The 13,160-nt window shown below is 35.2% G+C and overlaps 1 protein-coding gene across 2 annotated transcripts; it reads right to left on the bottom strand.

Annotated features, from left to right (window-relative positions):
* Window positions 1-4,026: 4,026 nt before the first annotated feature.
* LOC112732542 (potassium transporter 3) lies at window positions 4,027-10,197 on the bottom strand. 2 transcript variants are annotated; one of them, XM_025781291.3, is made up of 9 exons: window positions 9,699-10,197; window positions 8,841-9,084; window positions 8,440-8,688; window positions 8,250-8,300; window positions 7,625-7,885; window positions 7,490-7,542; window positions 6,723-6,837; window positions 6,227-6,481; window positions 4,027-5,717 (listed from the first exon to the last, which is right to left on the bottom strand). In XM_025781291.3, the coding sequence occupies exons 1-9, from the start codon at window positions 9,780-9,782 to the stop codon at window positions 4,612-4,614; spliced, it is 2,418 nt and encodes an 805-aa protein (XP_025637076.1). In that variant the 5' UTR covers window positions 9,783-10,197; the 3' UTR covers window positions 4,027-4,611. The 2 variants fall into 2 exon arrangements, with proteins under 2 accessions (XP_025637076.1, XP_072068310.1); XM_072212209.1 differs by having other exon boundaries at window positions 8,841-9,577; window positions 9,699-10,029.
* Between the last annotated feature and the right edge of the window lie 2,963 nt (window positions 10,198-13,160).

Here is a 13,160-nt window from a genome sequence, read left to right as displayed (position 1 = left end):
TTTGTCTTGGAGCAAGCTCTTTTAGTCAGTCATTCTCTTCCATATTCATATTTTTTTCGCTCACTCTTGTACCTCGTACAGGGAGGTCGGGTGCCGTGATGTGAAGGTTATCGTCGGCTTAGAATTTTTTCTCGGTAAAAGAAATCGCTTCGTTGCAAGTATAATTTCAAACCGAAAAATAACCCTCAATCAAAGTTTAATTTTGTTTGTCACAAGTGCAAACTAATAAAAATACCGAGAGTATTAGAGCTCGGGTCGTCTCTCAAAGGAATTGCAGTGAGGTATGCATGTTATTGGTTATGAGGTTCAAGGGGTGGTTTGCAAATAAGAAGGTAATAATCTAAATGACAAGAAAATTAAAGTAGACAATAAAGTAAATCAACAACTAAAGATAACAAATACTAAAAAGGGGCATTCATGGCAAGGACTGAGAATCTAGGTTTTCTATCCTAGTCATTAATCATAACACAATAATTACCAAGAGATAATCCTATTCCGTTATTTCCAACATCGGGAGAAAATCAAATAAGACTAGTTAATCTCAATCCATAAGTCCTAATCAACTTACTAATTGAATTAGCAAAAGATTAGCGTCAATGGAAACAATATTAACAAACAGCTCTAGATCACCAACATAAGTTGGGTGTTAATGACTCAAGAGCACCTAATTTCTCTTTCCAAGCTAAGAATGCACAAAATCTACTCTAAAGCCCAACCAAGCATTTTGTCAAAAAATTGGAAGGCATAAAAGAAAAGCATAGTAAAATTGCAAGAAATATAAAATCTACAACTACCAATTGCAAGAAATAATAACAACAACTCAAACAAATATCAAAGAAACATAAAACCTCAAATTGCATTAAAGGGAATCAAAATTAACAAGAGTTCATAAAACTAAGAAGTGGCATAAAAAGGAAAATTAACAAGAAGAACTAAGAGAACAAAGATGTAATAACAAGAAGTTGCAAAGAAAACTAGATGAAAACAAGAATTAAAACCTAAATCTAAGAGAGTTTGACCTAAATCTATCCTAATTCTAGAGAGAAGCTCTTCTCTCTCTCTAGAAAACTACCCTAAAACATGGTCCTAAGCTACACTAATTGCTCCCCACCTTCTTCCTTCTTGATTTCAGCCTCAAATAGCTTCAAAAATGAGCTGGATTTGGGCCTGGATGGCTCAGAAATTGCCCCCAACATATTCACTTTAATGAGGTCACGTGACTAGCGTCACGCGTGCACGTCGCCTGGCAGATTTTCTCATCACGTGTACGCGTGGGTCACGCGTATGCATCGCCATGAATCTTCCAAATCCTTATTTTCTATGAATTCTCCATCTTGCATGCTTTTCTCTTCACTCCCTTGATCTATTTCTTGTCTCTTAACTCTGAAATCACTAACAAACATATCAAGGCATCGAGTGAAATCAAAGTGAATTAAATTTAGCAAATTAAGAGGCTAAAAAGCATGTTTTTTACTCTTAAGCACAATTTAGGAGAAATTCACAAAACCATGCTATTTCATTGAATAAATGTGAGATAAGTTGGTAAAAAATCCTCTAAATTCAACACAAAATAAACCCTAAAAATGGGGTTTATCATGCCACTTTGATATGGATTGGGAGAATTGTCCCTCTTTGAGGCCATTGACTAGCCCCCATTATCACTGCTTCTGTAGGCAAAGTTTGAATCTCCAAGCAAGCTTTGTTTAATCTTTCCATGAAGCTCGAAGAGTTTCTTTGACCTCTTGCTTGACTCCCATGAGGCTTGGAGCATGTTTTGACTTTATCTTTCTGAATGGAGAATCGAGTAAGAAACTTTCTTGCAAGATCGTCGAAACAGGTTACAAACCTGGGTGGTAGACTGTCAAACCACTTCATCGCCGCTTTATTTAGCGTCATCGAGAAATCTTCATAACGAGTTGCATCTGACGTGTTAGCCAAGTACATCCGGCTTTTAAAGTTGCTTAGATGGTGTCTCGGGTCGGTCGTTCCGTCCTAAAGGTCCATGTCAGGGCTCTTAAAGTTTCTTGGGACCCTAGCCCTCATGATCTTTTCAATGAATGGATCTTCTCCTCCAAAAGGGGTTTCTTCCTGATCTGCATGATTGCTTCGACCTCGAAGGTCGGCTTGTAATTTCAAAAGCTTTTCTTCTATTTCTCTTCGTCGACGTACTTCCCTTCTCAGGTCTCTTTCAACTTCTCTTTGCCGCTCTATCTCCTTCTCAAGTTGTTCTAGTCGGCCATGGTGTCTGTGCACGAGTCCCATGAGTTCTGTTGGATGTCAGTTCACCATATCCTCTGGTGGGTGTATATCTGAGTTGATTCTCCGGAGTTTAGGATTTTGCGAAGTCCTTCTTCATTAGGACCGTCCGTTCTATCTCGTCACGGAGGTATTACTATTGCATGATTGTCGTTGTGATGTTATGGCTCGGATTTGGATGCTATATGTCCATCTTCAAGTTGATCGTCCACCATAGTTGGGTGTAGACTTCCAAGTCCTTGGCAACAGCGCCAATATTTTGAGGGTTACCTAAAACTGGATTGCTTTTGGGCTTGAACGTGAGGTTTGGACTCCTTTGGAGCAGCATCCGACGTCTACTAGTGTCAAAGTGCCACCATTCGAGTTTCTCGTGAGAAGGTGGAGAGTGGTACCTGCAACGGACTCCGATACTTAAGTTAGCAAGGGTTTAAGCAAGTTTTTACTAGATTGGGTTCAAATTATACCTAAGGGTGTCAGGGTATTTATAAGTGTAGAGGTAGGATCAATATCATCTACCTTTGGAGTAGTTCCACCTTGATGGTGGGTTTATTACTCCTTTTTGTTAGGAAGGTTGTTGAGATATCCTTTCTAGATGAATAGGAGAGATAGTAGGAGTTGGTTACTTATTTAGATAAGTAGGACCGAATTCATGTCATTGTGTCCGACCTTTATGAGGCCGGGTAAGTGTCAGTCCGGCTAATACCTGTTAATTAGGCTTTATTCATTTTGAATCTGACTGTGTTATGAGTCAGGGTATGAACAAATACTAGAATAAACATTAGGTGCTTTTAAATTTAAAATTTAAAAATACTATAATAGTTTTTAGAATTTTGATATTAATTAATATATGAGGTTATATTAGACTTTTTAATTTTGATAAACACAAGCCAACTTTGAAAAGCTCTCCCCTTAGGTGTTTTTAAAAGCACCCCTACCTTTTAAAAGCTCAAGCACAAGCACATGAACTTTTTGTTTTACCAAATGCAAAATAAGGTGCTTATGCTTTTGAAAAGCACAAATACCTCTTCAAAAAACTTTACCAAACCAAGCCAAAGTATGACAACTAAAACAAATGTAAAAATAAAAACAACAAATAAAAATATAATTTTGTACAACTCTAATATAAAAAATCTATACTTTAAAAAAAATGAATTCAAATTTTTAAAATAATAAACTATATTTTAATTTATATTATATTTTAATTAAATTATATAAAATTATATATAAATTATTAAATAAATATTCTGTAAAATAATGTTAATATAAAACAATTTAAATTTAACATTAATCTATATATTATTTAATTAATTTTTAAATAATATAATATTTATTAAAATACACTATATAGTATAATTAATTTAATTTATCTTGCCGCACTTCGCTCGAATCTCACTGGTAATATTACAATTGTTTATACGTTTTAGATGCTATAATAGTAATACCTGCTGAGATATGACCAGAAATGGGCTAGTTAATTTAGGAAATCAAGGGAGGATAGTTGAGATCATGAGGCCAATTTAGGAAAACTGAATTCGTACACTGTGCGAGAGTATGGTACTATCGAGAATTACTCGTTCTTAATTATACGACAATGCGATCAAAAAAGGGACCAGTCATGACTTGGATTGAGGAGTGTTCGTTCACACTACATCTATTTCCGATATTTAATCAAGAAAGGTCGAAACGGGCCCTGAAACTGAAAGAACGAATTAACGAAATTAATGACCTTTCGTGGCACAAAAGACTACCGTGATAAACGTTGACGTAAAATTTGATAAAAAGCAATTTCTTTATTAATAACGAACAAATCGGACTACTAACAATAAGGGTTAAAATTAATAAATAAATACAGCCAAAATTCATATCCACTGAATGCTGCTTATCACGTCTGTATTTCTTGCATGGCGTCATTCTTAGTACGGAACATTTAATTATTTCGAGCGATGAAGATTACAAAAAACGACCAAAAGAAAGTACCTTGTAAGTGCGAAGGCAGCAGTAGATGCCGACATGCAAACTACTGAATGAAATCGAACTTCACTCCCAATCTCAACTACGATTTGGAAAGCTCAAACTCAATAAACAGGTACATATACAGACAGGAGCTCCAAGAAACTCATTACCGTCCAACAAATTAGTCATTTACATACCTTGTCAGCGCCATCACAAAATCATAACATCTTGACAATAGATGCTGCTATCTTCAAGCATGCCAATGGGAGATTCTTGAGCAACATCCATTTAAGTTGCACCTGCTAGAGTAGCATAACCATGCCTGTCGTTGGAGCACAAGGGGCTTCCTGTCATGGCTTGCATAAATTACATCCTCAGTCAAGATCTCGTCATAAACGTGAACTAGACATGGTAATTCATTCCAACCTTAATGAGACAAATATGAGGAATGTTTAGGCCTACAGCAGGAGAGCGACAATTTTTCCGGAGGAAAGAATAAAGGTTGATGGTGAACTGCTTTAAGAATGACGAGTTCCACTTGGCCTTCACGTGAGAATGACCTATTACATATGCTGCTCCAGCACGTTTAGCTTCAACAAGTTCCATGAGTTCTTCCTTAACTCGTGGATCCTTGTATATTGTATTGATCAACTCAAACCTAATCCGGCGTCTGTTGTTGAGTTCGGGCGATTCTTGCTCATACATGGACTGCAGCTTCTTAAGTGCAGGGGATTTGCTACTAGTAACAGTCAAAGCCCCAGGAAGACTTGTACTGCTGCCTTCTTCAGATCCAGAGGCAGATTCTGACATTAGCAATCTTGTCCCAAACTTACCTGATGTCCTAACCACTGCCATCCGGCCATCCACCAAACCCTCTTGGCTTCCAGAACAACCTTCTGCTTCCAATTGAATGTATTCTGCTATACTCATTACCAGCTCATTTTCAAAATCATTTTCATGGCTGTAGACATCTTTATAGCCATTACGAACAATGCACCGGTATAATCTAAAAGATTTGGGACCTACTCTGCCAATTAGGTAACGTTCCTTATGGGGCACAGAAGGCACAGGTACGGTCTTAATACAGACAAAAACAACCACTTGGTAAAAAGCTGGCAAATTTGTCAAGAAATGGGTAAAACTGGCAGGGATTCCAGTAGCCAATTCAGTATATATAAGCCCCAGTCCCGGAACCCTAACAATCCCAAGACTAGGACCCAGTGTGAGGATCCACTTCATTGAAACTTTGTTATGCATGTCAAATAAATACTTTTTCCTTGAACCATAATGCCAGGCGTACATAACAACCATGAAGAGTGCAGAGAGCACAAGTGGAACCCAACCACCTTTTGGGATTTTCATGCAGTAAGACGAAAGGAAGAGAACCTCAATTGAACCAAAAAATAAAACAAATCCTATAGCAAGTAGAAGACTTTGATGCCTTACAATGTTGATGACTAGTGACATCAACCATGTGGTCACAAACATCACAATCAGACTCGCAATCCCTGCAATAAAGATATCATGAGATGAGAGTCAGCAGCCAATAAATAGGGCCGCATCAGTGTAATAACACCAACAATTTTTAAAAAGTTCACATTTGCTCAATGTTAGAGTATCCTTTTTACCCTATCACTTAAACATATATTGCAACATCATTGAAATTGCATAACAGTATATGATTATGATAATCTTGAAAAGTTGACACTAATAGTGCATCACGATTTGCTACTTTTTTCATTTCCTAAGAAAAGGTTTTACAGACATTTCAAAGAGAAAGGCATAACATGCTTCACTAATAATGTAAAACATTTATCACATAAGATAAAACATTTATCACATAATAAACATTTATACACACACACAAAAAATAAAAATAAAAACTAAAAAATAAAAAAATCTATCATTAATATTTTAATCAATATATAAATAAATAACCTAACATAAAAACAAAAGTACCATAACCCGTTAATTTAACATTGGAGATTTTAAAGATCATTGTTTTGACACAACTTACCATAAGCATATCCTATATGGTTCTTGTCTCCAAAACCAACTGTCATAACCAGGCTAATTATCAAAAGTACCCAATTTATCTCAGGAATATATGTCTGACCATGAATCCACCTTCTGGAATGCACTGCTTTAACACGAGGGAAACATTCAAATGCATGACATTGTTGGACAATTGAGAATGTTGAAGAGATGACACCCTGACTTGCAACTATTGCTGCCAAAGCAGCCACCACAAATACTGGCCAGAATAGGATATCTACATAAGAGAAAAACATTCTGACATAAATTAAAAAGACTTAACAGCTATGAATTCTAGTAGAAACATACTACAGGTTATTGCTTCCAGCTAAATATTCAGTACAACCTGAAAAATTCATACCAACAACCACTCAATGTTTATGCACCTTATGAATGCAGATAATAGTGATTCATGCTGTTCAGAAATTTCCGAGATGACCTATCATACTTTTTAATTACTAGCATTCACATTAGCTAACCTGGAATAGAAGCATAAAAGCTTATGGGCACTGCAGATAAATTCTTTGAAAGAAAAGCAGCCTGTCCCATATATTGAAGAATAAGACATGGATAAACGACACAACAAAATGAAACCTGCATGGCAACAAGGATATAATCACAACTGTTACAACAATCATCTCTAAAAACAAAATCAATCTAACAATTGCAGCATTCTGTTTAAAAATGAGGATTCGCCTATAAAGGCCTCTTTTTTTTGTGGGATATAAATTAAGGCCTACTTTTTATGCCTAGGATCATGGATGCAGGCAAATATGGGTCAATTCAAAGATTGTTTTCACAATCCACTTTAGCCTGAAATGTCAGTTAGCTATAGTCATTTTATAAATGTCAGTTACTTATAGTCTGTCTAATTTCCTCTGGCTGTAATGCTTGTGCAGCATATAATTAAAAAAAGACTCCATATGAGACTAATATATCAGTATGCAATACAAAATAGTGAGTATGGTTGAATCAACTGCTCCCTCAAATTAATCGACTTCATGTTAACTTGCCATCTGAGTACAGTTCTTCATTGCCTAATATCATCTACTATAGTATATATTAGTCACATGAAATATCAGTCTGAAAAGTTTATTACATGTAGGCACGTATAATGACAAAAGGAAAGTTTCATCACCATAACTGAATCCTAAAGTTAAATAACAGTAATCGTTCTTGGGCATCTGTTTATAGGGAACCCAGTATGAAGTTGAAATACTCATTAATATGCATTCAGTGCACTTACCCTTATAGGTGCTTGTCTGTAGTACCCAAGGTCTGCAAACATAGCTTCAGTCCCTGAAGTTATAACAAGAAAACCATAATGAATCTGGCAATGACAATGGTTCAGTAGAACTTGAATTTCAGATTTGACACTGACCTGTAACACACAGAAATACTCCTCCTAGATTGGCCCATCCATCTTTTCCTGTAACCGAAAAGAACTTGTATATATAATATGGAGAAAGAGCCTTATATACTCTTGGATTCCACTTGATTACATTGTAAATGCCAACCGCGAAAATAGACAGTAACCATAAGAGCATTATGGGAGGAAACATGAAGGCAACCTTGTCGGCACCACGGTGTTGCAGAACAAAGAGTCCAACCAGCAGAACACAAGAAATAAAAGGTATCATACCTGTGTAATGATATAAATGTAAATTTTCATCACAAACATTTCATAATATTGTTTGGAGAAGAGAATAGACTGATATCTGTGGGGAAACTTAAGTGTATAAAGTTTCAGAATCAATTTCCCAATTCCCTATTCTTTTCTTTATACTGAAAAATACCAAAAAGCAAACTTTATTCTACATTTTAGGAAATAGCTGTTCATCAGGAAGACAGGAAAGCATCTGAATAGGCTCAAGTCACAATGATCAAAAGACCATAACTTTCTGTTAGAGTCAGCCAACCCAAATCATTATTTTATATCCTTTAAGTTATTCAAGTTAGAGCATTTTAGATATTGTTGGGTGGAAGAATAGCATTTTTCCACTTACTGTTGTCTGTAATCTTTGCTTCGATCCTCAGACCTTCAACTGACGAGAGAACTGCAAGATATATTTCTCATAAAGTCAAGAAAGATACTTATAGTGGTAATAAGGGATTAACAAAAAAAAAGTAACATTGATCAGATAAATTTTACCAGACACACTAGCATATTTATGAGCACAAAGTGTGCTCCCTTACCTGAAATGGCAGGCATGAGTGCACCAACACAAATTGCCATACAAGCACCCAATAAAACAAAAAGAAGCAGTGCCGGTTTTGACCTCTTGTGCTTCTCAACAAATTTTTTCAGAGGTGACGGTGGTATACTTCTATTTGAACAACCAGGCTTGTGATATGCAGAAAGCTCCTCATCAGATGCTTGATGGTTAGGAAGCAAACAAAATTTGGCATTTCTGCAAAGCTGGGAATACAAAGCAACAGTTCCCCCTGCACAAGTTCAATGTTTTAGTACCACTACACTCATTGCACAGAAATTTCCAAGGTACTAAATTACCACCCACCAACAAACACACAGACACAGACACACACAAAGGAAAAAAGAGGATTAGAAGAATCATCATAAAGGAAATGGACCTTACCTTCACCATTATCATCTGCATTCAACATGATAATAGCATACTTCAACAAAGAAATGAGAGAGAGAGTCCAAAAAATCAAAGAAAATGCACCAAATATCACATCCTCATTTTGAATATGTTGCAGCTTTCCAGCAAATATACTTTGATAGACATACAGAGGGGAGGTGCTCAGATCTCCAAACAAATAGCCTAAACTCTGGTATGACAGAAACAGAAGTGCTTTACGTTGAAATCTGCCGTCCACCTGTTTATAAAGACAAATCAGACACTATGGACTTGTTTTTTTGTTTTCTTTTTAACTTCAATAAAGCAAACTTCAGCTCAAAATGTAAATATAAATAAATAAACAAAAAACCATGAACGAAAATACAAGAGGCATTGAACATTTCTATAAAATGCTGTATTGCGAATTGCCACCCAATAAGAGACAACAGAACTGCATCACAGCACATTCTATGGAAGAAACCTGTGGCTTATGGTGATAAACAGTTTCAGCTTAATTTTTGAAGCTCCTACCAACAACACAGCAGCAAGAAGCTAATCTTTCACGAACCTAGAAGTAAGATATATTATATTGTTTCCAGATCAGCGATCCAACGGATCTTATTCTTTATTTCGCTTAATTCTCTTGTTAAGATAAAAATTTCTTCAAAAGCGCAGCTATCCAATGATCATTGATACAATTAAATTGGACATTCAATTCGTTCGGTTTTGGATCGAAGAAAAGGAAATTGAATCTGAAAAATGAAAGCAAACGCAGAAAAGCCATAGTTGGTTCGAATGTATCACAATAAGTATTTCAAGTTAGGGTTTGAATTGTGGCGAAAACAGAGAGAAAGTGAGGAAACCATAACGTACCGTGGTCGATGAACTCCGTTGGGAACCATAAGGTACCACGGTAGATGAACCCCGATTGTCTCTGTCGGCATCGTCTGAGTTCATAGCGAAGCTGCCACAGGAACAGAGCAGCGTTCTTTCTGGTTATGGCGTTGAATCAGATTAAACGTAGAAATTCCTCTTCTCTTGGGGATAAAAGAAAGGGAAAGTCAATTCCTGAAGTGATTAGACCGCGAAACTGCCTCTAACTTCTCTAACTAATGTTTTTCCGCCATTTGCAGACTGGCGTGTAAAAAAGCTGTGAGAACTTTCACCTGTGAAAAAATCAGCGTTGTCATTAATTTTTGGGTTCTGTGTGGTTGGGCCGTTGGTGAAATAAAAATGATCAAATTCTAATAAATGATAAATTATCAAATTTTAACTATACTAACAAATTTCACTCAAATTTTATTCCTCAATCAAAATATGCTTTCAATATAAAAAAATGGGATGAATGTTTGATAATAATGCTACTGTTCTTTGAATCTAATGGATAAGCATTTATCTTATCTTTGAGTTCTTAATTGATTGATTGCATGCATGTCGTAATTTTGCGTATTCTTCCTTATATTTTTGTCTTTTGAAATTTTATTTTTAGCGATTGTTTTGTTTATTTTTCTAATTATAATGTTCTTTACTAATTTTTTTTGGTTGAGTTAAGTTTTATTTTGATTCTTGATATTTGCAAGTTGCATTGATTTAGGTCTAGTTTGGGTAAATAACTTAATTAATTTTTTTTTAAAAAATAACTTAAATAATAAATGACTATATTAAAAGTAGTTTATAAATAAGTTATTTTGTATTTAGATTTTTTGTTTTAAAAGTATTTATTTTATAAAAATGTAGTAAAAAATAGTAATATTATGAGAGAAGTCATTTTTTTTAACTTCTCTATAAGCTCTTAAATAACTTCTTAGAAAGCCGCAATTTGATTTTGAAAATTGCACCAGACATTAATACTACTACTTTTCATAAGTCAAAAGCTCAAAAAACTTACTTTTGAAACTTTTCAAACGGGCCTTTAGTCTCTGATATTTTAATTGTTCTAATTTAGTTCCCAAAATTTAAAAAAGTACACTATATTAGTCCCTCGTTTATTTTTTGTCATCAGAACAGTAATACCATGTGACATGGTTTACTCCTTGCCAATGGTTAGTTGAGCTGGCAAATAAAAAAATTACACCAATTTAATCTTTTCTCTTTTATAACCTAAATAAAAAAATATTGTCGTCTTTTTTATATACGTGCATCTGTTTTACCGTCCGAAAGTTATTTTTTCTTCTCACCACTGCTTCCTCCTCTATCCTTTGCTACCACCACCACCTCCTCTTCCTCTCCGCAAACTTCTACCACTCTTTTCACTCCCACTTCATCTTTTGCACCCACTTTTCTCAAACTCAAACCTTTTCAACGCCATCATCATCCATAACAACAACAACAGTACCAACAATAATAACGCTTTCAAACTGTAGCAACTTTTTCTCCTCCTTCTTCCCTTACCTTTCTTTCCTCATCTCCCACCCATGGCTCGAGTGGTCTCGCTTCCTCTCCCACCTTACCTCTTTTAAGTACCTCCACTACCTGCCCTGTAGCCACAAAACCCTCGCGCCACCCCTAGTTGTCACTCCAATTCAATACCGAAGTTGTCACTTACTTCGTCTTCGTCGTTGATAGACCCTGCTGTTCATGTTTTCTTCCATTCTCAATCTAATTATTTGCTTTCAATTGTTGACAAATATTGAATTGAATTGAACGATTGTATGCTTAACAACTCATTCAACAGCATAAAAAATAGATACACATGTATAAAAACAATCCAAAACAGGATTTAGAAAGGGAAAAAGAAGTTTTCTGGTTTTGGTTATAAAAGGAAAAAATGATCGAATTGGTGCAATTACATTAGTTGTTAGCAAGGAATAAGCCACGCCACTCATGGAGTTACTATTCCAATGATGAAAAATGGATATAGGACGTGGTGCACTTTTTTAAATTTGGAGGACTAAATTAGAGCAACTGAAATCTTGAGAACTAAATTAGTGTAACTTGCGAATCTCAGGGACCAAAGTGGAGGTTTAACTCAAAATTTGTTAATTTTAATTCCAATTTAATAAAAAAATAAATATACTCTTTGAATTTTGTTAAAAATTTCTTTAAAGTTTAGACACTTATTAGAAAGTAGGAACACAAAAGTAAAAATATTTTATAATAAAGTAATTTTTTTTTACATTTCAAAACTATTATAAATTTATTGAATATAAAGCTATAAGAAATTTTGTGGAATACTCCGCACTAATAATCATAATAAAAGTTTCAATAAAGAAAATAATCATAATTAAAAGATAATATCTCGAGTCGACTTGTTACTACATTAGCCATAGTTTTAAAAATCGAATCGGACCAATCGATTCAATTGAATTTAGGAACCAGTCTTTTAGCCATTTCAATTAACATAAAATACCATCTAACAAAAAACTAACGAAAAAATCGATAGAGTGAATAGTAAACCATGTGAATCAGTTCGTTATTTGAGAGTTTTGGTTTAGTGTTAATTTTTTTTAAAATAATACCGTTTTAATTTAAAAAAAAAGAATTTCTCTCTTTTTAAACCACCCATTACCTTAAATTTGTGTAAGTTAGTTGTTTATTATTATTATTATTATTATTATTATTATTATTATTATTATTAGGGGTAAGTATTGTTTTGATCCCTAATATTGAGGGTTAGAATCGAAACTGTCCCTGATCTAATTTTTTATTTAAAATCGTCCTTAATGTTGCATTTCAATTTAAAATCGTCCTTTTTATTTTTTCGAACATAAATGCCCTTTTCATCGTTACAGGTAGTTATCACAATAGACAAGCATAATAAAAATTTGTATAATAAAAAAAAGAAAAGCATTATAAATATATATCTAATGGAAAAAAAAGGGTAAAGTGATGTCAATCTCCCACTGTTGTAGATTCCACCATCGTCGACCTCGTGGAGGGAGAACGCCATGGCTGTCCAAAGCTCAACCTCGTCTCGAAGCAAATCTTCCCGCATGGTAGATTGCTACTTTATTCCCAAGGCGAGAGGCCGGTGTTGCGAACCTCGGGGACCAAGGAGAACTCTGGTCGCAGATTATGGGGCTGTGTTTACTATGAGGTTTGTTTTTTTCTTTTCTTCTGAATTGAGCTGTTTGGGTGATGGATTGGAGAGTGAAAATGGTGGTTATGTGTAGGTGCATCAAGGCAGCAACTTCTTTCGTTGAACAGATCCAGAGACAGAGGTGAAACACTCAGAAATTGCAAGAATGAGGAGGACGGTTTCCTCGTTGAAATCATGAACAAAAGCGGCAGAGTGGAAGCTAATGGTCGTTGCTGTGTTAGGATTTTTTGGGTGGGTTGGGTTTGTGTATTTGCTACTGCAGAATTTTTCTATGGTAAGGCCACAGTGTGTAATTC

The sequence above is a fragment of the Arachis hypogaea genome, chromosome 13 (genome assembly GCF_003086295.3).
Source record: "Arachis hypogaea cultivar Tifrunner chromosome 13, arahy.Tifrunner.gnm2.J5K5, whole genome shotgun sequence".
Lineage (NCBI taxonomy): Eukaryota > Viridiplantae > Streptophyta > Magnoliopsida > Fabales > Fabaceae > Arachis > Arachis hypogaea.
This window is presented reverse-complemented; position numbering and strand designations above follow the sequence as displayed.